The sequence below is a fragment of the Molossus molossus genome, unplaced genomic scaffold (genome assembly GCF_014108415.1).
Source record: "Molossus molossus isolate mMolMol1 unplaced genomic scaffold, mMolMol1.p scaffold_m16_p_4, whole genome shotgun sequence".
Lineage (NCBI taxonomy): Eukaryota > Metazoa > Chordata > Mammalia > Chiroptera > Molossidae > Molossus > Molossus molossus.
Window position 1 is genome coordinate 106340685 of NW_023425377.1, and position 26706 is coordinate 106367390.

Here is a 26706-nt window from a genome sequence, read left to right on the forward strand (position 1 = left end):
ACAAAGAAATCCCAAATGAAAGAACAAGAAACCTTTACCGAAGATGAGATAAATGAAATGCAGTTAAGCAAATTATCAGGGGTAGAATTCAGAGCCGTGATCTTGAGGAAGCTCAGCAGCATGAGTAAGGACATCAACACCATGAGTAAAGAAATAGAAACATTGAAAATCAACCAGTTGGAAATGGAAAACCACCAAGAGGAAATTAAGAATGACATAGCAGAAATGAAGAACACATTGGAAGGACTAAACAGCAGACTAGAGGAAGCTGAGGACCGGATCAGAGAATTAGAAGACAGGGTAGAAAAAAATCAACCAATCAGAAAACCAAAAGGAAAAAAACAATTAAAAAATAGGAAGACAGCTTAAGAGAACTGTGGGACAATTGGAAACGTAATAATATTTGCATCATAGGAGTCCCCAAAGAAGACGAAAATGAGCAAGGATTAGAGAACATATTTGAAGAAATAGTGACAGAAAAACTTTCCTAATTTGGTCAAGAAAGAAGGCATTCAAGTTCAAGAAGCACAGAGAGCCCCAAGTAAGAAGAACCCAAACAGCCCACACCAAGACACATAGAAATTTAAATGCCAAAAATTAAAGACAAAGAAAGAATCCTAAAGGCGGCAAGAGATAAGCAACAAGTTACCTACAGAGGAACCCCCATAAGGCTCTCAGCTGACTTCTCAACAGAAACACTACAGCTAGAAGGGAGTGGCATGAAGTAATCAAGGTCATGAAAAACAAGGATCTGAATTCAAGACTACTCTATCCAGGAAGGCTATCATTCAACATAGAAGGTCAAATAAAGAGCTCCCCAGACAAAAAAAGGCTAAAGGAATACATTAGCACCACAAGAAATGTTAAAAGGACTCCTGTAATTAGTAGAAGAAACAGGAAGAAAAATATAACCACACTAAACAAAAATGGCAGTAAATAACTACATATCAATAATTACCTTACATGTAAATGGATTGAATACTCCAATAAAAAGATACAGAGTAGCTGATTGGATAACAAAGCATGACTCATATATATATTGTTTACAAGAGACCCACCTCACAACAAGACTCACATAGGTTGAAAGTGAAGGGGTGGAAAAAAATCTTCCAAGCAGTCGGAAAGGGAAAAAAAGCTGGGGTAGCAATACTCATATCTGATAAAATAGATTTCAAAATGAAGACCATAACTAGAGACAAAGAAGGTCACTACATAATATTGAAAGGATCTATCCAACAGGAAGATATAACCTTGGTAAACATATATGTACCCAATATAGGAGCAACAAAGTATATTAAAAATCTTCGGCGGGGCTTCACAGGAGAAATCAACAGCAATACAATCATAGCAGAGGACTTCAACACCCTGCTGACATAGATTCTCTAGACAAAAAATTAACAAGGAAACAGACACTCTAAATGAAGCACTAGACCAAATGGATTTAATAGATATCTACAGAGAATTACACCCCAAAACTACAAAATTCACATTCTTCTTGAGTGCACATGGGACATTCTCAAAGATAGACCATTTGTTAGGACAGAAACTAAGTCTCTACAAGTTCAAGAAGATTGAAATCATATAAAGCATCTTGTCAGATCACATTGGCATGAAACTAGAAATCAGTTGCAACAAGAACATGCAAAGATGTTTGAACGCATGGAGGCTATATAGCATATTATTAAATAATGAATGGGTTACCAGAGAGATCAAGGAAGAAATTAAAAACTTCCTGGAAACCAATGAAAATGAACACACAACAACACAAAATCTATGGGATGCAGCGAAAGCAGTTATCAGAGGGAAGTTCATAGCACTACAGGCCTACTGCAAGAAGGAAGAAAAATTTCTAATAGACTATCTAACCTCATAACTTAAAGAACTAGGAAGCAAACAGAAAGAAAATCCTAGAGCAAGTAGAAGGAAGGAAATAGTAAAGATCAGAGCAGAAATAAATGATATAGAGACCAAAAAAAAAAAAAAAAAACAAAGTGTCAATGAAACAAAGAGCTAGTTTTTTGAAAAGTTGAACAAGATTGATGGACCCTTAGCTGGACTCACCAAGAAACAGAGAGAGAACCCAAATACACAAAATCAGAAATGAAAGAGGAGAAGTAACAACTGACACGAAGGAAATACAAAGGAGCGTTAACAAGTACTATGAACAATTATACGTCAACAAATTTGACAATCTATGTGAAATGGACAAATTTCTAGAAACACAGTCTCCCAAAACTGGTCCAAAAAGAGAAAAAACTTGAACAGACCAGTAACAACTAAGGAAATTGAAGATGTAATCAAGACTCTCCCAGGAAACAAAACCCCAGGCCTGGACGCCTTCACGGGGGAGTTTTACTTAATGTTCAAAGAAGAACTAAGACCCATTCTCCTCAAATTATTTCAAAAAATTCAAGAAGAAAGAAGACTTCCAAACTTGTTTTATGAGGCCAGCGTAATTAGTTTTCCTGTATCTTAAAACATTTTTCTAATTCATCATTATTTATCAATTGCTCCTAACTATACTAAGGACTAAAATAATAAGAAAACAAGAATAGTGAAATTGCCCCTAGAATCAGGTTGTAGTAGGGAAGCAAAGGAAAAGGAATCATCGTTCTTGGGTCACCCTGTTTTCTTAATGGGATTACTCAAAGTATTGCATCATATTTTAAGAAGATAGAAAATGTTTTTCTCAATGTGAGCAAAAACTGGTGTTTGCAGAGGGCAAAAATATATTAGATAATACAATGGTTTGTGACCTTACTGTGGGCCACAGTATGTCTATACAGTATGTCGTCTGTATTAAAATTTTATGGGGCACAATTAAGAAAAAATGTTCTGAAGTGGTTCCTCAGTGAAGAGTGATAATGAAAAAGAGGCTGAGAAATATTGCTGTAAAAGAAGTCTGTGAATACCATCTTTGTGGTCTTATTTTTCACTGTCATAGAATATAGTTAAGAATTCAGAATTTTTATATTCTGCTTATAATGGTAAGGTAAAAAAACCTGACAGAAGTCAACATTTTACAATTATTAGACTATCTGAGGATGAATTTAAAGAGAAAGTGCAGCACTCATAAATTTTACCAAACTCACAAATTCATTAGTGCATAGTTTATATCTGTAAACAAAAAGGAAATTGGTTGTCTCAGCATGTCATTCAACAGGAAGGAATTTATTCTACCAAATTTATATGATGTTTAGTGACAAGAACCTGAAACATTTCATTTTACTAAAACTACACATGACAGTGTTCTTCCATTTTTTGTGTGTGTGTGTGTGATCATTTTGGGCCAGTTATCTTGGTACAGTTTCTAAGAGAATAAAAGCTAAAGGCAGGTAGATGCCCACATGACGATGACTCGGAGGAAAAGTTCAGGTAGAAATGAAAAAAATGAGTGGATGTGTCATTCTAAATGGTGTTTGTAAATCTAAGAAAAAAATACTTTGTCGTTCTAAAGCAAAGAAGATGGTTCATCTCCCATCCCTTCTACAAAATTTTGAATGATCCAACTTTTCCATAGTAATGCATGTGATTATGTAAGTTCAAGTAGGAGGATCAGTGTTAACGATAAGCTAGAACCTATTAGAAGTTTGTTTGGAATTTGGAATTAGTATTTCCAAGATGGGTATTGTGTTTACAGATTCACAAGGGATGATAGGTACATCCAAAAGGCATTACTTATTCAGGATATATACAAATACCTTCAAAATGAGGAAAGTATGGAATAAGAGTTTGAGTTTATTGTGCTTAAATTCTTATTAAGACTTCTAATAATGTTTATCACAATTCCTTTTTGTAAATGATTTAAGGTGACGTAAATGTATTTTTTTAAAAAAGGTTTGTTTTATTCCAGATGATTAATGTTTTTCATAGAATACTTGAGTGTTTAGATAGGTCACTGGGTTCAGATGTTTCTAGCTTAATATCTAGTAAGTCATTTAATATTTCTGAGTTTAATAATAAGGAAAAACAATGGTAATAAAGGTGGGATAAATAGTCTGTGGTGAAGAAATTATAGTGCTCTTCTGTCATAAAACTCCAGAAGAATGATAAAACTCTGGATTTAGCAACTTGGGTTTGTCTTTTTTGAAGAGACTAAAATTCCATATTTTTGAAAAACTGACCAAAAATACCAAACAGAACCCAACTATTATTTTGAGAGCCTTTTCGGGAGTTCAGATTATAGGCCTATTCAGAGAATAAGCCTAGAGTAACTTGTTCTCTTTCTACTAATCGGGACAATAATAGGATGTGTGTATGTGTGTGTATAAAAGGAAAATGGATACTTCTTCAACAACTTACAACTTGACTGCAAATGTTGTTTTATAGTCTTTTGGATACTTCTTAGAGTCTATAAATTTGAAGACAGATTTACTGGTTTATAATTCATTTATTGCTTTTTCATATATGCAACCAGTGTCACCCTAAGGCAAAAATTTAGGCAAAAAAGAGCTGTGGTTAAGTTGTGCTATCTCATACACAGTCTTTTATTGGGATTATCCCATTTATATACTCCCAAGGTTACATATTTGTGTCTGCCGTGTCAGTGCCGTCTGGGCAGGGAGCTTAATAACAGAGGTCCAATGCAAGGTATCTCTTGTCTTGTGAAGTTCTTTTCTTATTTAAAACTTAACATATGTAACCATCCTGGCCCCACTCTCCATCCTTTACAAATGTGCAAAACCCCACTCCAGAAAACCCGTGAACTGTTTGATCAAACTATGAAATGTTATTTTGACATTTTACTGTCAACTCACTGAGCAGTGCATATACTTGTTACTTAATCTTCACATCCATCTATGTAGCATCAATCTTCTTCTGGTTTCTTAACCTTTATTATTGAGAAATAAGATCAAAATGTATAATTATTTTAAATTATGTAAGTATTGAACTATTCTGTGATATTTTGTAAAGGGGACAAAAGATCACCTATACATTTTTCTAACTTTGGATGGCCAAGACACTTTTTATCATAAGTGTTCATTCTGTGAGTATGAAAAGGCTGAACCAGATCAGGGCCCAAGTACTTTGCCATTAAAGGAAAGTTGGCAGGAATTCTGGTAACACTAGAATAGAGCAATAAGTAATAATGACCTAGTTGTAGAAAGATCTGAATTTACTTGCTAGAAGTAGTAGCTTTTGAGGTTGAAGTATTGGAACTTCCTGTAGGTGGGTTACATTTTATGAAAAGTGACAAGGTTTTAGACCAACAGAGGACTGTACCAGCAATGAAAGGTGGAGTGTTGCTGTGCCCTTTCTTCCAGCTTTGGCATTAGTCAGAGGTGGTATGCTCATCTTAGTTCCGTGAAACCACAATTTATGTAGTGACCTGCTTGCTTAATGAAACAATTGAGCCATTTAGAAAAAAATGGTTCTAACTTGTCTAAAATGTAAAGAGGTGAACAGCCTGTTTAACTTGAATGCTATTTGTAAGGCTAAGAATGCCAACATGTACCATCTCTAGGTATGTGGCATCATGACTGAAAGGGGAGAAGAAGGAAACTAGAGCAAGGAAATTAAGGAAAGGTAATCAGATGAGATAGGGGGCCTGGAAGAGCTTGAATATGGAAAAAGATAGAAGGTAATTCTGTAAAGTGTATAAGAGCCACCAGGAATTTAGTTGTTACACCCTGGAACCTGAACTTGTGTTTGCGTAGAAAAATATAAAATAAAAATTAAAATGTTTCTGATTATTAGTAATGTAATTTAGTAATTTCAAGTTTTTACTTATTGGCATAGCTTTTTAAAGATACTGCTATAAAGTGTTCTTTGAATGAATTACTTTAGATTTTATTGGTAATCAAACTAAGGAATTCTTTAGATAATTGTATAGCAGTCCCTTCCTGAGATATTTTTGGTGAACCCAAATGTAACAAAAAAGAGAAAATGTAAATGAATTTATTTATAAGAAATCAAGAATACATAGCAGACAACGGCTTGCACTTCTGTTAAGGTTTAGTGTGAGGTCACAGGTCAAGGTACTAATAAGAGTGTTTGGGATGTCTGCTGCCATGAAACAAAATGGAAACTTGATTGATAGCTAGAGGGTTGAAGGGAGAGAGTGTGGTGGAGAAAGCAAAGGTCAGGGAGCCATTTCCCTTGTCTGCATGTATAACAACAACTCTCTCCAAAGCAAAATGTAGATGATGCTGATCAACATGGCATATGTTGTGCACATTTCTACGAGCATTGTGAAATGCCATTATATACGAAATTGTAATAAATGTTCTAGTAGTTTGAAAGCTTAAATGAAATAGTTTATAAAAATTTGTGGTAGGTTTGATGCCAAGTTTAAGGTAATTATGGAATACCTAATTTACTCACCATCGTATGTGTATGCTTTTGATTCTTAGCAAGATAATGTTAAATTTTATTTTAAAACCCAATTTGGGCAAAGCTGTATAACAAATAAATACCACATATTTGTTTTACTTTGTAATTTTTTTTTTTTAATTCTCTTTAAAATAGGTCTGGTTTGCATGAAGTCTAGTAGTTCAGTTGTGGAGTTGGTTATGCTACTGTGTTCACAGGTGAGTGACAATGTTGAATTAAATGTGAATCCTCACATGAATTATTTTGCAAGGAAGTTATAATTGTTCTATTAGAAATTGTTGCTATAATAGAGGTTTAAGTTTGTAGTTTTAAAATTATGTTATTTGTATTGCAAAAGGATTACTCCTGTCTTTGATGCTAGTTGATAATTTTGAAACTAGAGCTGAGATAAATTGGATAGATGAAATAAAACAAAGATTTTTAGGGTCACATTAAAAATATTCAGATCACGTGATCTTGAGATGGCTACATTTTTTGCTGTATGTATTAAGGTTATAGAAACAGATTTATTTCTATACCTAGTGGAGTGCTACTCTTGACTCTCCTGGGAATAATGGGTTTACTTCTCTTGTGTGCAGAGGTTATAAAATGAGTGATAAATAATTTTGAATTCTTGTCATTGCTAATTATTTTTGACATGCAGAGAAGATTTGGGAAAACAGCAACAAAATATGGCAGCCGTCATAAGATGTAGTGAATAAATTCTTAAAGCGAAATTACTTTCAGTGTTCAGAAACCTTATACCTCATGTGGTAAACTTTAATGATTTTTCAGAAACTTAAATCGTAAAAATCATGTATCCTGTGATGTTTTATTTTCTGTTTTGCAATTAAATAGATGAATGTTTTTATTGAGAGTTTTCTTTGTAGTCTTTTAAAAATGATATCTTGCTGGTAGTAAATTCCCCTACTTAAACCTTTAAAATAGCCTTTTTTAATAGGAAGGATATCGGTCTAGAGGTCAAGGGTTCTGACCCATTTCAAAACCTTTGACCTTCATTTACAACTCTCATGGTTTACTTGCCTGACGAATAAGGATAATGCAAAATGAATGTTTTTTTGCATCGATTTATTCATTTTAGTGTCTGTATTGCCAAATTTATTTAGACTGTGCTGATGGACATTTCATGAATACAAATTAAAGAATCATAGAAGGTGTGAAAAATCAATACTATGCATTGTCAATAAAACGCAATAAGAACAATTACTTCTAGAGATTACACTTAATGGAGTTTTATAATGAACTTGTGAGGAGTAGTTATGTTTCTAGTGGGCTTATTAGTCTTAGATTTAGTGACATTCATGTTTTTATAATTTAATCATTTTTTGAAGAAAACTCCATTTCTTTAAAAGTGGCTTGGATAAAATTTTCCATTGAGTAATCTGAATTGAAACAATAGCATGATTATTTCTTGGATGGAAATTACTATGTGCCATTCTTATACTGACATGAAATTACCCTTACTTTTAAGAAGCATTTGCTTACGGTTTTGGATGTTTCTTCACAGTACTTTGAGTGTATTGTTTATAGTGATGTAATTGTTTCATAGGTGAGTATTGAACATGAAGTTTCACTTTCATTGTAGAAGAATTTAGTATGTCGTTGGCCCAGGAAAGCTATTTCAGATATAGTATATTACATAGTTGAATGCAGAAGCTGAAAAGATAAAGAATGACATGTTTTAATACACCTATTTGTCATGTGTGTCACAGTGATGTTGAATATTAATCCAATCAGATGGAATATGAGGCTCACTTAGTAGAGCAAGTTGCAAAAGTCAGATAGTCTCAAGGTTTTTGTTTGAATAAAATACATTATTGGTTATTTGAAGTCCTTCACATTTTTTATGAGTTCTTCAAAAGTTCCATGGTGTTTCTATAAGATGTAGCACAGTGTGAAAAATGATGTGAAAAATGAAGCCAGAATTAGCTCCAGATGTATACAGATTGTTCCAGGGTGATAATTACATTTTTCACTTTGAATTTTCCTAATTCAAAGAGGTCAGATTGGCAATCACAAAAGTGATTTATTTTGTTAAGAAGAGAACTATCTTTTTCCACATGAAAGCTTAAGAGATATGAAATTGAATTTGAAGTCGACATTTTGCAGATACTGGGTGGGGATGCCTTGAGTTTGATTGATAATTTTTTTTTAGCCTGGGATAAGGTGGGAAGTGAAAAGCTAGCATCTTGCTAAAATTTTAATTAATTTTTAAAGAGATGGAGAGGATTGAGTGCCAAAGATCGAAAGATCAGGTCAAAAACTCATTTTTAATCATATAAGTAATGGGATATGCTTATGAACTTAACATCTGCAAATTTGATTTAAAACTTTACAAATTAGTTGGTGTTAATTTCATGACAATCAGCCATCTTCTGATTATTTTTCTTGAATTCATTCAAAACTTATTTTTTTACATTCTTTTTAACAGGGTGCTAAAAATTACCCACATTTTATTACAAAAGAGAATGTAGAGTCTAAATTTAAGAAATGAGGAAGTGATCATATTTGGTTTACTGTCATTGAGACCAAACAAATCACTGTATATTTTCTTAAAGCTTCATATAAGGATTATATTTTTCAGAATCCACTCATTCATCAATGGGTTGGTTGAAAACCATTTCATATTTTATTTCATTTATGTTTTAACATTATTTAAGCAAAATGTATTATTTAGATTTGAAAAGCTTTATTAAAATACTCAGCATTATATTTTTGAGTAAAGATATACACACACACACACACACATATTTAAGGTTCATTAAATTAGGTTTATTCAGATATTGAATTCCATAAGAAATAATTTAAGAACTAAAGTTCCAATACGTGATTTATATCTTCTTTAAAACAAGACTCTATACGTTCTTTAGGAAACTGTACCCTCTCTGATGCACAGAAAAAAATTGAACAAGTTCTCAGTTATAGTTCAGATTTAGTTTTTCATAAGCATGTAACTTGTTTGTGCCTGGTATTTGTTGTGTATGTGTATAAACTTCATCAAAATCTTTGTGAATTTAAAGAAAATGTTAAATAATTTAAGTAATGTTACCCTAGTATTGTGTAAAGTGTTTGTATCATGGTCATTTGACATTAATATCATTTTTGAAAGAATTGACATTGCATTCAAGGCCACTTTATAAAAGCGTTGCGTTGCTCATCCTAATTCAGTCTGACATGCATTCCAATAACACTACCTCCCTTCTTGGGTTTAGAGCTGAATTTATGACTGTGCATTGTGAAGTGCATCATTTAAAAATGGTTTCAACCCAAAACATCTAATAAATAAATAATGTGTATGGCTACTCAGTAGTAGACTTTCTAGACTAGAAATCATTCCATCGGATACTCAACAGTCCACTATCGGAGAGGGCTGTCAGATAAATCTTAGGGTAGCTGCATTCATGTCCTGTAAATCACATATTATTGTCTGAGCCTTCTGCCAGGTCATCTATTCTTTTCCCATTTATCAGAAATGCATGGAGTATATAGAAAATCTAGAAATACCATGTAGTCTGGCCTGGCATCCTGTCTTAGTAATTAATCAGCAACAAAAGTTAATTTAAAATTGTGTTAGTCTGATTTTTCTTTAAACATTTTTTCATCAAAATATGTAGATTGTTGTTTTGGGAAATATTTTCTTCACATAAAGGTAATGTTATAAGGCTTGGTCATTTTGATTCAAGGGTTTCTATACCTCTGAATTATGAATTTTAAGATGGTAATATTCATAATAAGAACCAGATATCACTATTCTTAGGATTCCTTTGTGTCAGTTTTGTGTTACAGGTTTTTTGAATTGAGTTTTTAAAATATTTATAGAAAATGTTCCTCTTTTCATGCTCCTATAATTTCTCTAATTCTGGTTTTCTTCTCCTTTTTGAATTTTCCCTTCTAAATATGTGACATTAATGTTATTGCTCTTGACTTTTAATTTCATGACCTTTTCCTCTTTATAGTTGTGATGAGTATTTTGAGTACAGTAGATAATTTAAACAAACCCAGGTGGGGGTGGGAAGCAAACAAGCTCTGTACTGTGGCACAAAGGTGTCCTTCGTTATTAGGCCCTTCATACTGTGTAGACCTCATTTCTTACTATGTTCTTATATCTATGCTGCACTGTGTAAAGTTACCCAAATGTCCCATCATATTTTTATGTCTTGGTATATGCTTTTTCTGTCCTTAACATCTCCCTCCTTCAAATCGGTGGCTCTAATTGTTGGCTTCTTCTCATCGTTAAGACCTCAGCTTAATCTCTTTTCAGATTATCATATCTATTGGTAATATATTTTTGCTTGCCTTCATTTTAATGCTTATCATAGAATATACTACAAATTTTAAGTATACATGGGCTAGTTTATTATTTTTTATATCAGTCTTTCTCCCTGTACTCTAGGCCCTATTAAGATAATAGCTATTTCTGTGTGGCCTATTAAAATATACCTAGTACCCAACAACTGTCCCTGGGACATGATAGATGCCCAGTGAATACGGACTAAATTAATCATTCAACTCCCAGCTAAACTGCAATCTCTTCTCAAAAGGTTCTTTTTTTCTCTCCTCTTTTCCCTTTAGCTCTAAGTCGAAATGAGGTATTCACCCAAAGCATTCACTGACCCATATTAATTTAATTTTTTATTTAAATTGCCTATGATTTTTAATTCTCTCCCATTATACTGTAAGTTTCTTGAAGACAAGCACTGTGTTTTTTTTTATCCTCACTCGAGGACATTTTTCCATTTTTTTGTTCAGATAGAGCAGGAGGGAGAGAGAGGAAGAGAGAGAGAGAGAGAAACATCGACGTGAAAGGGACACATCGAGTGGCTGCCACCCGCACGACCAACCAGGGCCGGGGACAAACTGCAACCGAGGTACATGCCCTTAACGGGAACCGAACCCAGGTCTCTCTGGACCGCAGGCCAACGCTCTAACTGCTGAGCCAAACCGGCCAGGGCAAGCACTGTGTTTTATTTTCTATTGTATCTCCTACATCCAGCATAATTACTACTCAACCAAATATGTATATAATTGTATAAATATTATTTTGTATTGAAGTATTGAGGTAACATCGGTTAATAAGACTATATAAGTTTTAAGTATATGTTTCTATGATACATGATCTGTATGTTGCATTATGTGCTTACCTCCCAAAGTCAGATACTCTCTTGTCAGTGTATATTTGACCCCCTTTATCCTTTACTACTTCCACTCAGCCCCTTCCCTCTGGTAACCACTATATTGTTGTCTGTGTCTATGAGTTTCAATTTTATATCCCACATATGAGTGAAATCATATGGTTCTTAGCTTTTTCTGACTGACTTATTTTGCTTAACATAAGGTCTGTCCATGTTGTTACAAATGGCAGTATTTTATCTTTCCTTATGGCTGAGTAGTATTCCATATTGTAGTATTCCATAATGTATCCACAGTATATATGTACCACATCTTTATCCAGTGTTCTGTCAAAGGACACTTTGGTTGTCTCAATGTCTTGGCCATTGTGAATACTGCTGTAGTGAACATAGTGGTATATATATTTTTGTGAATAAGTGTTTTCTAGTTTTTGGGGGTAGATACCTAGAAGAGGGATTGCTGGCTCATATGGTACCTCTTTTCTTAATTTTTTGAGGAAGTGCCATACTGTTTTCCATAGTGGCTGTATGAGTTTACATTCCCCCCGGTAGTGTATAAGGGTTCCTTTTTTCCCCACAACCTCGACAACACTTCTTATTACCTGTTTTGTTGATAATATCCATTCTAACAGGTGTGAGGTGGTATCTCATTGTAGCTTTGATTTGCATTAGTGAACTTGAACATCTTTTCAAATATCTGCTGGCCATTTGTGTCCTCTTCAGAGAGGTCCTCTGTCCATTTTTAAGTTGGATTGTTTGTTTGGTGCTGAGCGATATAAGTTCTTTACACATTTTGGTTATTAACCTTTATTTGTAGATGTTGTTTGCAAATATCATCTCCCATTTGGTTGGATGCCTTTTTGTTTTGTTGCTGGTTTCTTTTGCCATGCAGAAGCTTTTTGGTTTGATATAGTCCTATTAAATTATTTTTGCCTTTCCTTCTATTGTCTTTGGGGTCAAATTCATAAAATGTTCTTTAAGACCATGGCTTGTAGGTTTAATACCTATGTTTTCTTCTATGTAATTTATTGTTTCTGATCTTATATTTAGGTCTGTGATCCATTTTAAATTAATTTTTGTACATGGTGACAAACTGTAATCTAGTTTCATTTATTTGCATATGGTTTCCAATTTTCCAACACCATTCATTGAAGAGGCTTTCTTTTCTCTGTTGTGTGCTTTTTTCAAAAATTATTTGTCCATATAAATGTGGTTTTCTTTGCTGGGCTCTCAATTCTGTTCCCCTGGTCTGTATGCCTGTTTTTCTGCCAATACCATGCTGTTTTGATTATTGAAGCTCTGTAGTATAATTTGAAGTCGAGTAGTGTGATACCTCTGGCTTTGTTCTTTTTTTCCTCAGGATTGGCTGTTCAGGGTCTTTTGTGGTTTCATATAAATCTGATTATTTAATTTTGCTCTGTTTCTTTTTACTTTTTTTTTTTTTTAATCTTTATTGTTGAATGTAGAATGTATTACAGATGTTCCTCATTTTTCCCCCATTGATCCCCTCCTCCCCACTTCTGCCCCCCTCCCGCCTTTTCCCACACTATTGTCTGTGTCCATTGGTTATGCACATAAGTTCTTTGGTTTATTTCTTCCTACCCCCCAACCCCTTTCCCTTTGAGATTTGTCAGTCTAGCAATGAATTTGTACTTCTTAATCCCTTCACCTTTTTCACCCATTCCCCCATCCCCCCTCCCCTCTGGCAACCAACAAAATGCTCTCTGTATCTATGAGAATGTTTCTGTTCTACCTGTTCATTTTGTATGTATATTCCATTGTCGATAGATATGTATTCATTGCCATTTTGTTTGTTCATATATTTTATCTTTTTCTTCAAAAAGACCCTTCATCATTTCATATAATAATGGTTTGGTGGTGATGATGAACTCCTTTAATTTTTTCTTGTCTGGGAAAGTCTTTATATGGCCATCGATTCTAAATGACAGCTTTGCAGGATAGAGGAATCTTGGTTGTAGGTTCTTGCTTTTCATCACTCAATGTTTCTTGCCACTCCCTTCTGGCCTGCAAAGTTTCTTTTGAGAAATCAGCTGACAGCCTAATGGGAACTCCCTTGTAGGTAACTAGCTGCCTTTCTCTTGCTGCTTTTAAGATTCTCTCTTTGTCTTGAACCTTTTGCATTTTGATGATGATGTGTCTTGGTGTGGGCCTCTTGGGGTTCATCTTATTTGGGACTCTCTGTGCTTCCTAGACTTGTATGTCTGTTTCCTTCACCAAGTTAGGGAAGTTTTCTTCCATTATTGTTTCAAACAGATTTTCAATTTCTTGTTCTCGCTCTTTTCCTATTGGTACCCCCAAGATGCGAATGTTGGCACGTTTGAAGTTGTCCCAGAGGCTCCTTACACTATCCTCATTGTTTTAGATTCTTTTTTTCTTTTTGCTGTTCTGATTGGGTGTTTTTTGCTTCCTTATATTCCAAATCGATGGTTTGCTCCTTGGATTTACATACTCTATTATTGAATCTGTGTAAATTATTCTTTATTTCAGTTAATGCCTCCTTCATTTCTGAGTGTGCATCCATCATTTCTGACTGGTCCTTTTTTATGCTTTTGAGGCCCTCACTAAGTTCACTGAGGTTGTCACTAAGTTCATTGAGCATCCTTATAAGCAGTATTTTGAACTCAGTATCTGTTAGGTTGCTTATCTCCATTTCGCTTAGTTCTTTTCTTGGGGTTTTGTTCTGTTCTTTCATTTGGGACCTGTTTCTTTGTCTCCTCATTTTGGCTGCCTCCCTGTGTTTGTTACTGTGTATTACTTAATGAGCGGTATGCGCCTTGCTGACACCAGATGCTGCTTGTCTGAAAGAATTTAGGAAAAACCTGAAGCAGTATCCAAGACAGGCCAATCCTATGGTTAAGCAAGTGGCAACAGCTTGGGTGGACCTGAAAGTTGGGTGGGGCTGGGCCTCAGGGAGTCACCAGGGCGGGGCTACCAGTGTGAACCAGGTTGCTGGAGTCCCAGATATGGCAGCTGTCTGCACCCCAGGGAAGGGCTCACCAAAGGAACAAAGGCCTTTGACAGCACGTTTGTCCCGGAGAAAGCCCCCTCTCCTGCCCTTGCTCCAGTGCCAAACAGCTCAGTTCTTCCCTGTATGTCTCTGGTGCCCCTTGAGCTGCCTCCCCTCCAAGCTTAGAGGGAGTGAATCCCATAAGTCCATGTGCGGGCCCTTTAAGGAGCTGCCTGGGGCTCCAGCCGCTTCAGCTTCCCTGAGCCTCAGTTCCTGCTGATTTTTCCAGCCAGAAGTTATGGGGACTTCTCTTCCTGGCACTAGAACCCTGAGTGGGGCACCTGGTGTGGAACGGGAACCCCTCAGTCCTCAGGAAGGACCTTCCCACCAGAGGTGTCCTTCTGATTTTTATCTGCCACACATGGGTGTGGGACCAGCCCGTCAGGCCTGCGCCCCTCCTACCAGTCTGGATGTGGCTGCTGCTTTAATTTCATAATTGTAGGACTTCCATTCAGCTTGATTTCAGGCGGTTTTGAATGATAGTTGTTCTGTAGTTTAGTTGTAACTTCGATGTGGTTGTGGGAGGACGCGATACTGCGTTTCCCTCCCCGCCATCTTGACCGGAAGTCCTTGTTCTGTTTCTTTAAAAAATGACTTTGGGATATTGATGGGGATTGCATTAAATCTCTTTATTGCTTTGGATAATATGGCCATTTTAACTACGTTGATTCTTCCAATTCAAGAACACGGAATATCTTTCCATTTCATTGTATCTTTTTTCAGTCTCTTAATAATGCTTTATACTTTTCAGTATGTAGGTCCTTCACATTCTTTGTTACGTTCATTCCTAGGTATTTTATTCTTTTGGGTTCAATTGCAAAAGGAATTGTTTTTTCATTTTTCTTCCCTGAAATTTCATTGTTAGTATATAGGAAACCACTGGATTTTTAAGTACATAGTTTTGTATCCTGCAATTTTTCTGCATTTATTTATTTTTTCTAACAGTGTTTTGGTAGAGTTTTTAGGGTTTTCTATATATAGAATCATGTCATGTACAAAAAGTGACACTTTATCTTTCTTGGATGCCTTATATTTCTTTCTCGTACCCGATTTCTCTTACTAGGCCTTCCAGTACTATGAGTGGGAAGAGTGGACATCTTTGTCTTGTTCCTTTTCTTAGAGTAAAAGCTTTCAGTTTTTCAACATTAAGTATGATGTTAGCTAAGGTTTTGTCATATACGGCCTATATTATGTTGAGGTATTTTCCTTCTATACCCACTTTATTGAGTGTTTTAATCATAAATGGGTGTTGTATCTTATCAAATGCTGTTCCTGTATCTATTGATAAGGTCATATGATTTTTATCTTTTGTTAATATGCATTACATTAATCAATTTGCGTATGTCGAACCATCCTTGTGCCCCTGGAATGAACCTCACTTGATCATGATGTATTTTAATGTATTGTTGTATTCGATTTGCTAGTATTTTGTTTAGGACTTTTGCATCTATATTCATCTGAGATACTGGTCTGTAGATTTCTTTATTTGTATCATTCTTGCCTGATTTTGGTATCAGGATTATGTTGTCCTCATAAAATTGTGTTAGGCAGTATCGGCTCTTCTTCAATTTTTTGGAAGAGTTTGAGAAGGATGGGCATCAAACCTTCTTTGAATGTTTGATAGAATTTACTCATGATGCCATCTGGTCCTGGACTTTTATTTTTTGGGAGGTTTTTGATGGTTATTTCAATTTCCTCATGTTTATCAGTCTGTTTAGATTTTTCAGTTCTTCATGATTCAGTCTAGAAAGATTATATCTTTCTAGGAACTTATCCATTTCTTCTAGGTTTTTGAATTTGGTGGCAATCATCTACATAGTGTTGTGGTATGATGCTTTGTATATATGTGATGTCTGTAGTAACTTTTCTTTCATTTCTGATTTTGTTTATATGAGTCTACTATTTTTTCCTTAGTGAATCTAGCCAGGGGTTTGTCAATTTTATTAACCTGTTCAAAGAACCAGCTCTTTGTTGTATTAATTTTTGAATGGTCTTTTTGTTCTCTGTTTCATTTCGTTCCGCTCTAATTTTTATCATTTCTCTTCTTCTTGTGTTTCTTTTTTTTTCTTTTCTTTTTTAGTTCTTTAAGATGTAAAGTTAGGTTGTTCATATAACTGTATAAATATTAAATCAATGGTAACGTGTTATAAATCACCCAATTTTGGGCTGTACAGCCTTTGGTCTTTTTTGTTATGAAATACCACCATACTCTGTATAATTAAATGTGTATTAAGTATTCCATTTTATTAAGTCATTAGTTTTGTCATTACTAAATACTGTAGTTGTGTTCATTTATTAATAAGATCATAGTTGTTAATTTTTCTCTGACTTAATGAGATATACCTCTTTTTAAAAGACACCTTTAGTGCAGCATAATTTATATACAATATATATGCGCACATTTTAGGTGTACAGTTTGATGAATTTTATCAAATACATTACATCACTATGTAACAACCATTTTGATCCAGAAAGTTTCCTGTGCCTCTTTGCAATCAAATCAATCTCTTCCTCTGTCACCTCAAGTTGCCACTGATTTTATTTTGGTTATTGTGGATGAGTTTTTACTTATTGGAGAACTTAATATAAATGGAGATTTACTTCTTTTAATTGTGTTGCTTAAGTACTCAGTGTGCTATAATTAGGGTACACTTAAACCTTTTTAATAAAACTCACTATCCAGTATTAAGAAAATGCTGAGGTTTTAAAAACAAAATAATTGAATTAATAAAACAAAGGGTTATTTTTTGCCAATCACAAAATAGGAAATTGAATATAAGTTGTTTATTGGAAATATAAGTAAGTCGTCTTAACTTCCTTATGCATTTTTTCACCTATCAGGAAATCCTGTAGTATGGATTTGTTAAACAGCAATATGATGAGACCCTTAACTGTTGTTTTAAAATTTTTTCTTTTTGCTGTCAAGCTCAGTGCAAATGCTATCTCATTACAGAGCTTTGTGAATTTATCTGCCTGAGTTCTCTTCTCTATGCTTGATTGTGGTATTTATTATTTTATTTAGTAGGCATGTGTCGAATGGTTTTAAGAGGAGCTCCTTTTAAGGAACTAGAATCTAGTGAGAGAGACAAGTACTTGTAATACAACATAGAATTCTATAAGGACTTTAAGAGAAACACAAGTGAAACAGAGGGGCAGGCAGTATACTGGAATACAAAAAAACTATCAGTCCCTATTTATTCTAATGCTATTTTTTTCTCTTTTATTAATATATCATTTCATACTCCTTTGAGTTTAAATCAGAATTATTTTCCAGGTTTCACCTACATTTTTGGTTTAATCCTCACTGGAGGACATGCTTAGAAGAAGGGGTTGGGTGGGGGGGGGGTGAGAGAGAGAGAGTGAGAGAGGAAGAAAGAGACAGACAGACAGAAATCTATGTTAGAGAGAAACATTGATCAGTTGCCTTCTGCCAGTGGATTGAACTCGCAACCCAGGTATGTGCTCTGATGGAGAATTGAACCAGCAGCCCTTTTATACACAGGATGAAGCTCTAACCAACTGAGCCACACGACCTGACATCACCTATATTTTTATAATCTCATCAGGATCAGTAGAGTAAAGTTCTTAAAGCCATTTCTGTACTCTTTCTGGTACTGCCTATAATTTTCCTTGGTTGGATTAGTGGTAGCCATGTGCTAGTTTGATCAGTTCTCACTATCCAGCTTTCCCAGTACAGTAAATTCCAGTGTGTGTTAGGTGATGATAGTGAATGTTGTGTGGGAAAAGCATACAGTGGTAAATAAGTTTGGAAAATGTTGGTTTAAATTTAATTAGTTTTTTTCCTTGGAAAACCAACCCCTCAAGGTCTTTAGTAAATATGTATGTGTATATACATATGTATATAATAATGTGCAATGTTGAATCTGTACTGGGAATAAAATTAGTATATTTTATCACAGAATCCTTTTTATGACCATAGTATGTGTGGGTAATTTTTGTAAAATATAATTTGGGAAGAGCTGCTATTGCCTCCTCAGAAGTAAGACAGTGAATAATGCAGGAAATGCTTCTTTTATAGTATTCTGCTTCTGTTTTTCTCTGCTTCTCCAATCACACTGATGAAAGAAAATCAATAGATATGCAAAATAATAGCTAGCATTTTCTTCATAAAACAATGATTATTTTAGCTTCATTCAGAAGAAATGATCTCAGTCCCTTGTTCTCTCTGCTTTGTCGGTTAATTTGGACATAACTTCCAATTTATATGTTGTTCTTAAAGGGATAGAGCTTTAGAACTGATTATAGTAAGAGTTAGTATTCTTTGTAGAGCAACTTAAGTTTAACCTGGCATGCCTCTGTGTGTGTGTATTTTTTACACTATTTATGCAGATCTAACCCTAAGTTTAAGATTAAATTCAAATATTTTGACATCAGTTGATAATATATTCTATAATGATTGCGTGAAAATCCCATTGTTTTCTTTGTGTGCTAAAAGGAGCTTAAATGGCGATCAATCTGCAAAGTACATTAAATGCTGAAACTTATAATTAGATGTCTTGTAAATAAATCATTTTATTTTCTTTGTAACCAGCCTTAGCTTTTTCAGTGTAACTAGGACTTTAGGGGCAATTGACTTCTTCTTTTTTTTTTTTTTAATCCTCACTCGAGGACATTTTTGCATTTATCTTCAGACAGAGCAAGATGGAGGAAGAGTGAGAGAGAAACACTGATGTGAGAGAGACACATCCAGTGGCTGCCACCCACATGACCCAAACCGGGGCCAGGGACAAACTGCAAACTAGGTATGTGCCCTTAGTGGGAACCGAACCTGGGTCTCTCTGGACTGCGGGCCGACGCTCTAACTGCTGAGCCAAACCGGCCAGGGCCAATTGACTTCTTTCTTTTTGTTTGTTTGTTTATCTTCACTTGAGGACATTTTTCCATTTTTTGTTCAGATAGAGTGGGAGGGAGAGAAAGGAAGAGAGAGAGAGAAAGAGAAACATGGACGTGAAAGAGACACATTGAACGGCTGCCACCCACACGACCCAACCAGGGCCGAGGACAAACTGCAACCGAGGTACCTGCCCTTAGCGGGAACCAAATTCGGGTTTCTCTGGACTGCAGGTCAACGCTCTAACCATTGATTCAAACCAGCCAGGGCCAATTGACTTCTTTAAGACCAGTTTATATGTGGTCTGATCCCATTAGGATCAATATAATTTAATATTTCAACTTTTTCATAATGTTATCCCTCCTTTTCTTGTTGGTGTTTTTATACCTCACTTTCAGAATGTACTTACAGAGTTAGTGAATATAAGTTGATTGTGTCTGAGCTTTGTTATTGTCGGTGCTTATGACCTTTTGATTATGAATGGATGTGAATCAATAGGGTAGTGATTAATATCAGAATATAAAATAGGCTTCTAGTACAATCCCCTAGTTTTGCCTCAGAGCTGCTAAGAATGCTTTATCCTTAAAATAGAGAAAGGCTGTGAATGTAGGTGTTTCATATTGAAATGTTCATAATTATCTTAATTTTGTGCACAATAGAAACAGTTGACCTTATAATAAGGAGTTAGAAGCATGACAGGAAGTTTATGGAAGTTGGAGAGGGTAATTCAAGATCAAGGTATATGAACTGATCATGAAAATCTTAAATGCACTAGAATTTTTAAAGTATCTGAAATCAGTTTAATAACTATGATAATATTGTAAAATATTTATGGTTTTATTTTATTCAAAATATATAACATAACTTGCTTTTACAAGATAGATTATTTGTCTTTTAATCAACAAAAACATTTTAAAAATAGATTAAAGTACTTTCAAAAAATAAAATATTTAAGTTGATGGGTTAGTGAACATCAATTGTTTTTTATTTGAATCTGAAAGTGGACCTTCAATATTAATTTAAAGTGCTTTGTTACAACTAAAGGGAAGCATAATTTAACTTTAGATGCAGGATTTATTCTGAAGTACAGGCATCCTGTTGATTCACTAGCTCACTAGGATTTGGAAAACACAGCCTTTTAAGGGAAATTTTGTGGAACTGGCCATACACCCTGGGGCTTGGCAGTCTAGTCAGAAGGATGATACCATGCTGGCTATATAACTAGATCTTTGAACATTATTCTCAGGGGTGGTAAATGCAAAACAAAGTAATATCAACTGGCACTTAATTCTGCAAGTTCCCTGCTGATTGGGGTATTCAGTGAAATGGAACTCTTCCTGACAGGAAGTCAGCCTATGAGTATGGAGACATCTGAAAATAAAATGTGGTTTAATTTAGCACCCTACCGTTTTACAACTGGTCTTTAAAATTTGGGATTAGAAAGAGAGTTAGCAAAAAGGAAGAATACATGAATGGGAATATTCTGAATTTAACATTTTCCTTTGGTTTTGCAGGTCTGTGTCTCTGTTTCTTAGCTACTACTGCATGGTTTTATGTGGTCCTTTCTTTTCTCTCTGTTACTTCAAATTAATATACTTAAGTTCAATAGTATTATAGAAAGGCTAGGTTGAAAGTGTAAAGCTTGAGATTGTTTTTGTTTAATACCAAGCTCTGATAATTTTGTGAAGGCTCAGCTATATTCCCATCCATATATTTTACATAAGTATTATATAATTTAATGGATTTTAGAATGATCAGGGTTCTTAGGATCCAGATTTAAAATTTTCTGTTGAAAGTACTTACCCTGTTTGCCTCAGTTGACTCTGATTTCAAATAGTTATTTAGTAATTTATACCCTGCTATGTACAGTTAATATATACTAGCATAATTCAGGAAGGGACAATTATTATGTATTAGTAATTGCACATATAGTCAATCTGTTGTGCATTTTCTTAGGCAGCTCTTTTAAGTCAAGCTGCCATTTTATTATATGAACTTCCAGAAGCATGTGTGTAGTGTTAACAAAATCAAAGATTCAAACTTTGATTTTGCCTGAATTAAGTAAGAATCAAAATCCTAAAAGTTATATATATTTTTTTCTAGCAGTAAATTCTTCAGGTGCTGGAGATGGACTCTCTTGTCTCCATGAGTAACGAAAAAAGATGCCTGGACAGGGTCTTAAGATGTGGCCGAGGCTAGGAAAATGCTGTGATGATGATAGATTTTTGAATCCTAAGAAATGTTTCCCCTCTATCACTTATTAACTCTGAAACCATGGGCAAATTACTACAGTTGCTTGAGTTTCACTTTCTTATTGAGTGAAATGGATCTAATAAATATTGTATTGGATAATATATGTAAATGTATGTAGAACAGTCCATAGAGCAAAGTAGGTTATAAATTAAAGTTATTGGATTCTGATGCTAAGTGTTTTTACAGCACACAAAATCCTCTGTCTTTATTGAGGATTTTCAATATTGCTTGTTTTCTTTTTATGAAATTAATTTGATTGTTCAGATCTTGGTCTTTCAACATTAGTTCACCATTATTTTCTATTCTTTTTGCAGTTATATGCCCGCCCAGTCTAGTCCATTTTCATTTTGAACGTAGAATATTAGAGCTAGAAGAGATCTAATAGATTAGTAATTTTTGGCATTTTTAAAAATGTAGACAAGGTTAATGGGTAACATTCATATTTTTCATAGGCTCCCAAAGGTGTGGTTTCAACATTTCCTGGGCTAGCTAGAGTGACAGCTGTTTTGGGAAGGTCAGTAAGGTATACCTCAATACAAGTGAGATTGTGAGATTGATGTTACTGTTACAGTTATTTTAAGGGACTCTTGTATATTTCATAACTTTTTATTTTTACTACATTACTTTTTTTTTTTTCAAATCCTCACCTGAGGATATTTTTCCATTTTCATACAGAGTGGTGGTGGGGGGGTGGGGGGGTGGACAGAAACATCAATTTGAGAGAGACACATCAATTGGTTGCCTGCCGCATGACCCTGACCAGGGTTGGCGACCAAACCACAACCAAGGTACATGCCCTTGACTGGAATTGAACCCACGACTCTTTGGTCCGCTGGTCAATGCTCAAACTGCTAAGCCAAGCCAGGGCACAGTGCATTCTTTTTGTTAGTAGTTATATATTTTTGAAAGTTCTTTATTTGGAAGCTCAAGTTCTCATTAGACATTCAAGTAAAACAGCAGTATTGTCTTTTTGGGTTGGTTGGTTTGTCAGGTTATTCTTGTTATGAGATACTACATAATTGCGAGCAAATTTAATTTTGGTTTCTTGTTGTTCCATTTTCAGAGGAAAGATGATCTCTTTCTTTACCCACGAAAGCTTGTACATTCACTTGAAATTGCAGATTTTTATCTCCATTGCAAAGATTACCTATTGTAGTTTTGAAATACTAATCAATGAGAATAGGATTCTGTTCACTACTACTGTAAGCTGAGGAAGAAAACAGGAGGTTTGTCAGTGGAAGTGAGAAAGCAAACTGATGGGGGAGAGTTTTCTTTAAAGAAGCTTTTTATTATCAGTCATGTCAAGTCAGGACATTTGGGAGTGCTGTCATTGCTCTTCTGCTGATTGTTACAAGTTGCTCTTTGTGACATCCACTTGTTGCTAATAGTTCAGCTATGCACCTTCAGTTTCTTGGGGCCTGATAGGCTTTGTACATAGCAAATTAAACTGAATTTCTGGAACAAAATTAAAACCAGCCACCACTGAATCACCATTAGAAGCAACACTTGGAGCAGAAGTTGACTTGCTTGAAAATGTTTTCAGCTCTTGTCGTACTATGCTAATTTTTAAAAAATGTTTTAGTTCCTTTTGAATCTTTTGAACTTTATAGTAAAATTTACTTTTCCTCAGCTTGCTGTTTCTGTTGCATTAATTTGGTTTCTCTAGTGTGTTAGGCTGAAATATGGCTCCCCCCCAAAATATCCATGTCAATTTCCTGAAGGCCATGAATGTTACTTTATTTGGAAAGAGGATATTTGTGAGATTAAGGTTTTTTAGATGAGGGAATACTCCTGAATTAGCCAGGAGGGCCCTAAATGCTATCACATGTGTCCTTAGAGATAGAAGGAGACGGTAGTTGGGCATGCAGAGAAGGTAGCAGTGTGGAGATGAGCAGAGAGCGATGTGGCCACAAGCCAAGGAATGCTGATAGGCACCCGAAGCTGGAAGAGGCAGGGACAGATTCTCCTAGAACCTCCAGGAGCACAACTTTGCTGACACCTTGATTTTTGACTCAGTGAAACTGATTTTAGATTTCTCATTTCCAGAACTCAGGACAAACTTCTAGTATTTTAAGCCACCAAATTTGTGGCAATTTGTCATAGCAGCACAGGAAACTCATCTTGTGATGATCTCTGAGTGTTCTTAGTGCAGTTGCTCCGCTCTCCTTCACCTAACAATGTTAAATGGTGGTTTCTTTAACAAGCATCTGAATGTTTATTACATGGAAACTTGAATCAAGTACTATTGAACTCAAAGAAGTAGAGATCCCTACCTTTAAAATGTTTCACCGTTAAGGAGACAAATTCCAATTTGTGAAGTTATTGACCCAGAGAAAAAAGCAAGTAAGCTAATACTGCATGTATTTTTAATGGAGACAAAATAGATAGGAATAAAATACTGCCAGAGAGATGCACTGTTGAGTATTTGTTTCAACAGTCCTAATTTATTTGTGTAGCAAAACCAGCTTATCAAGGAGTAGTTCATCACATCACTAATGCAGTTATGTTGAAGGTCAAAGAGTGGCCTATATGGTGATGTTTATCCATAACATGTCTTAGGACTTTTATTTTTATTTTTTATTTTTTTATCCTCACCCGAGGACATTTTTCCATTTTTTGTTCAGGTAGAGTGGGAGGGAGAGAGAAGAACAGAGAGAGAGAGAAACATCGACGTGAAAGGAACACATCGAGTGGCTGCCACCCGCACAACCGACCAGGGCCGGGGACAAACTGCAACCGAGGTATGCGCCCTTAGCGGGAACCGAACCCGGGTCTCTCAGGACCGCAGGTCGACGCTCTAACCGCTGCGCCAAACCGGCTAGGGCTTAGGACTTTTAAAGTTGATATCAACTAATATCTCATTAGATACATTGATAAATATTTGAAAGAGTTATGGAAACATTTTGTACTGAAGGAAAGTCATTAAGCATACCATGATTGGTTACAGGTTATGGCTACTGACAACCATAACATGTTACTGTAGCATGCAGTATGTGTGTCTTAGATAGTATACGTTTAAAGTCAGGACCAAAGCTGTATAAAAACTAGATGTAGTGTGTGGTTTGGAAAACTCTAAATCTGCAATACCATATTTCATAGCATAAACATAAAAGATAAATTTAATAGCCCTGGTCAGTTTGGCGCAGCAGTTAGAGCAGCAGCCTGCGATCCAGAGAGACCTGGGTTCGGTTCGCGCTAAGGGTACCTACCTCGATCGCAGTTTGTCCCTAGCCCTGGTTGGTCATGCGGGTGGCAGCCACTCAAAGTGTCCCTTTCACTTCTATGTTTCTCTCTCTCTCTTTTCCCTCCTCTCTTTCTCCCACTCTACCTGAACAAAAAAATGGAAGAATGTCCTCGGGTGAGGATTAAAAAAAAAAAAAAAAAAGATAAATTTAATAAAAATTACAAACACTCATTTGCTGCTGTTGAATGCTGAAATGAATGTGATGCTGTTTTATAGTTATTTTTTATTTGATGTAGAGCATTGAGCACTGAAATTAAAATCTCACTTTATGTTAACAGTAAGAATTTACTCAGTGAATACATAGTATCAGTCTATAGTGGTCATTGTTCAGTGTGGAAGACCTCAAATGGTTAAACAAGCAGGAGAGTTTTCTGCTTTTAGTTAAAAACTGCTGTTTTCTATATGCCTTATTTACTACATGTTTAATTCTTAATGTTGTGTGCTGTGGGATTGGGCATGCAAAAGTCAGCAGAAAGAGTTCTGGTTTTTACATCTAGAGCTATTACGTGCTGTACAATAATAAAGGCACTATTTTATTGGGTTACTTGTAATTAATTTCAGCACTAGGCATTCATATAAATCATTTGTAATCTGTTTTCTTTAGATTTTTATTCTTTTAAACTGGTTTAACGTACTTGCTTTCTGTTATCTTTTTACGTATGGGTTGAGGCTGTAATTGCTTTTTGGAATTAGGCTGTCAGAAACCAACATATATGCGAATTCAAGAAATGATTGAGGCAAGCTAATGAACGTTATATAACATTTTATGGAGATTTGTTACTGAAATAAAATTCTGTAGTGGTATTGTTTTGTTGCAAAACTTAATAACTGTTCTCTGAAGTTAAAAAGTTTACACATTAAAAAAGTTAAAATGGCCATATTATTAATTAGAAAATATTTATACTTTTTATATTTTTCAAAATCCTGAGAAAGAAAAGACATGAGATTTCTTTGAAATCTTGTCAATTTATTGACATTTTTCTTTTAAACATTTGAATCTACATATATTTTCTTTTTTCCTTTTTACTGAGTTAACTGGGGTGACATTGGTTAACAAAATTATGCAGGTTTCAAATCTATATATATTTACAATACTATTTGATAAATGCTATTCATAGGTTAACTAGTAATTTATATTATATTTTATTTATAACATTTTAATGATTTTTATTTAGAAATGGAATAGAAATAGAGGCAGACTTTTTGGATAAAAAAGAAGCATCTAAAAAGAAACATATGTATGTCTGCCTGAGATTAAGTTACCAGTATATATTACTCAAAACTAAATATTAGAAAGCAAAACTTTGTCTCTAAAAATACCATCACTACATAAATGTTTACAGTGATCTGTAGAAAGAATTTAGGGGTATAAAATAATTTTATTCTCTCCAACAATATAAAAATCTTGACTTGATGCTTATAAAACGAATGTTAGGTGTGTTGAGGTGGCAGACGGGAGGCATGAAGAAAGCTGTTTGCACTCGTCCTGAAAACAATGCTTTAAAAAATAATTCTGTTGGTAAAACTTTTTATTGTAGTGGAGTACATCAGATGGTCTAAAAATCTTTTAAAAATAATTAGCTGTTTTATATAGTTTTAATGGAAGTCTTTCATGTTTCCTCTCCAGCAGTCTCTAATGAACACTCCTTGTAATTTCAGTGCAGGCTTTGAGATTCCCTAAAGACTTGACTTCAGACCTCAAAGGGCAGCAGTTGCCATATGTCTGGAGAACTGGAGTTGCCAAACAGACTGACCATGTACTAATAGGACACATTTATGTAGCTCCTGAATGTGAAGCCCCGATATAAACTTAATGATGATCATCTGTTGAGAGATTGTGGCTGGAAAGGATTACAGCAACTTTTGT

At 34.9% G+C, this 26706-nt stretch overlaps 1 protein-coding gene across 6 annotated transcripts in view; it reads left to right on the top strand.

Moving 5' to 3' along the window:
- LRBA (LPS responsive beige-like anchor protein) overlaps window positions 1–26706 on the top strand; it is a 622710-nt gene that overhangs the window by 170718 nt on the left and 425286 nt on the right. For all 6 annotated transcript variants that reach the window (XM_036239773.1, XM_036239776.1, XM_036239775.1 and 3 more), the window contains one exon: window positions 6469–6530. In XM_036239773.1, the coding sequence (XP_036095666.1) occupies window positions 6469–6530 (62 nt within the window). Of the gene's footprint in view, window positions 1–6468; window positions 6531–26706 lie in introns of those variants that run through there.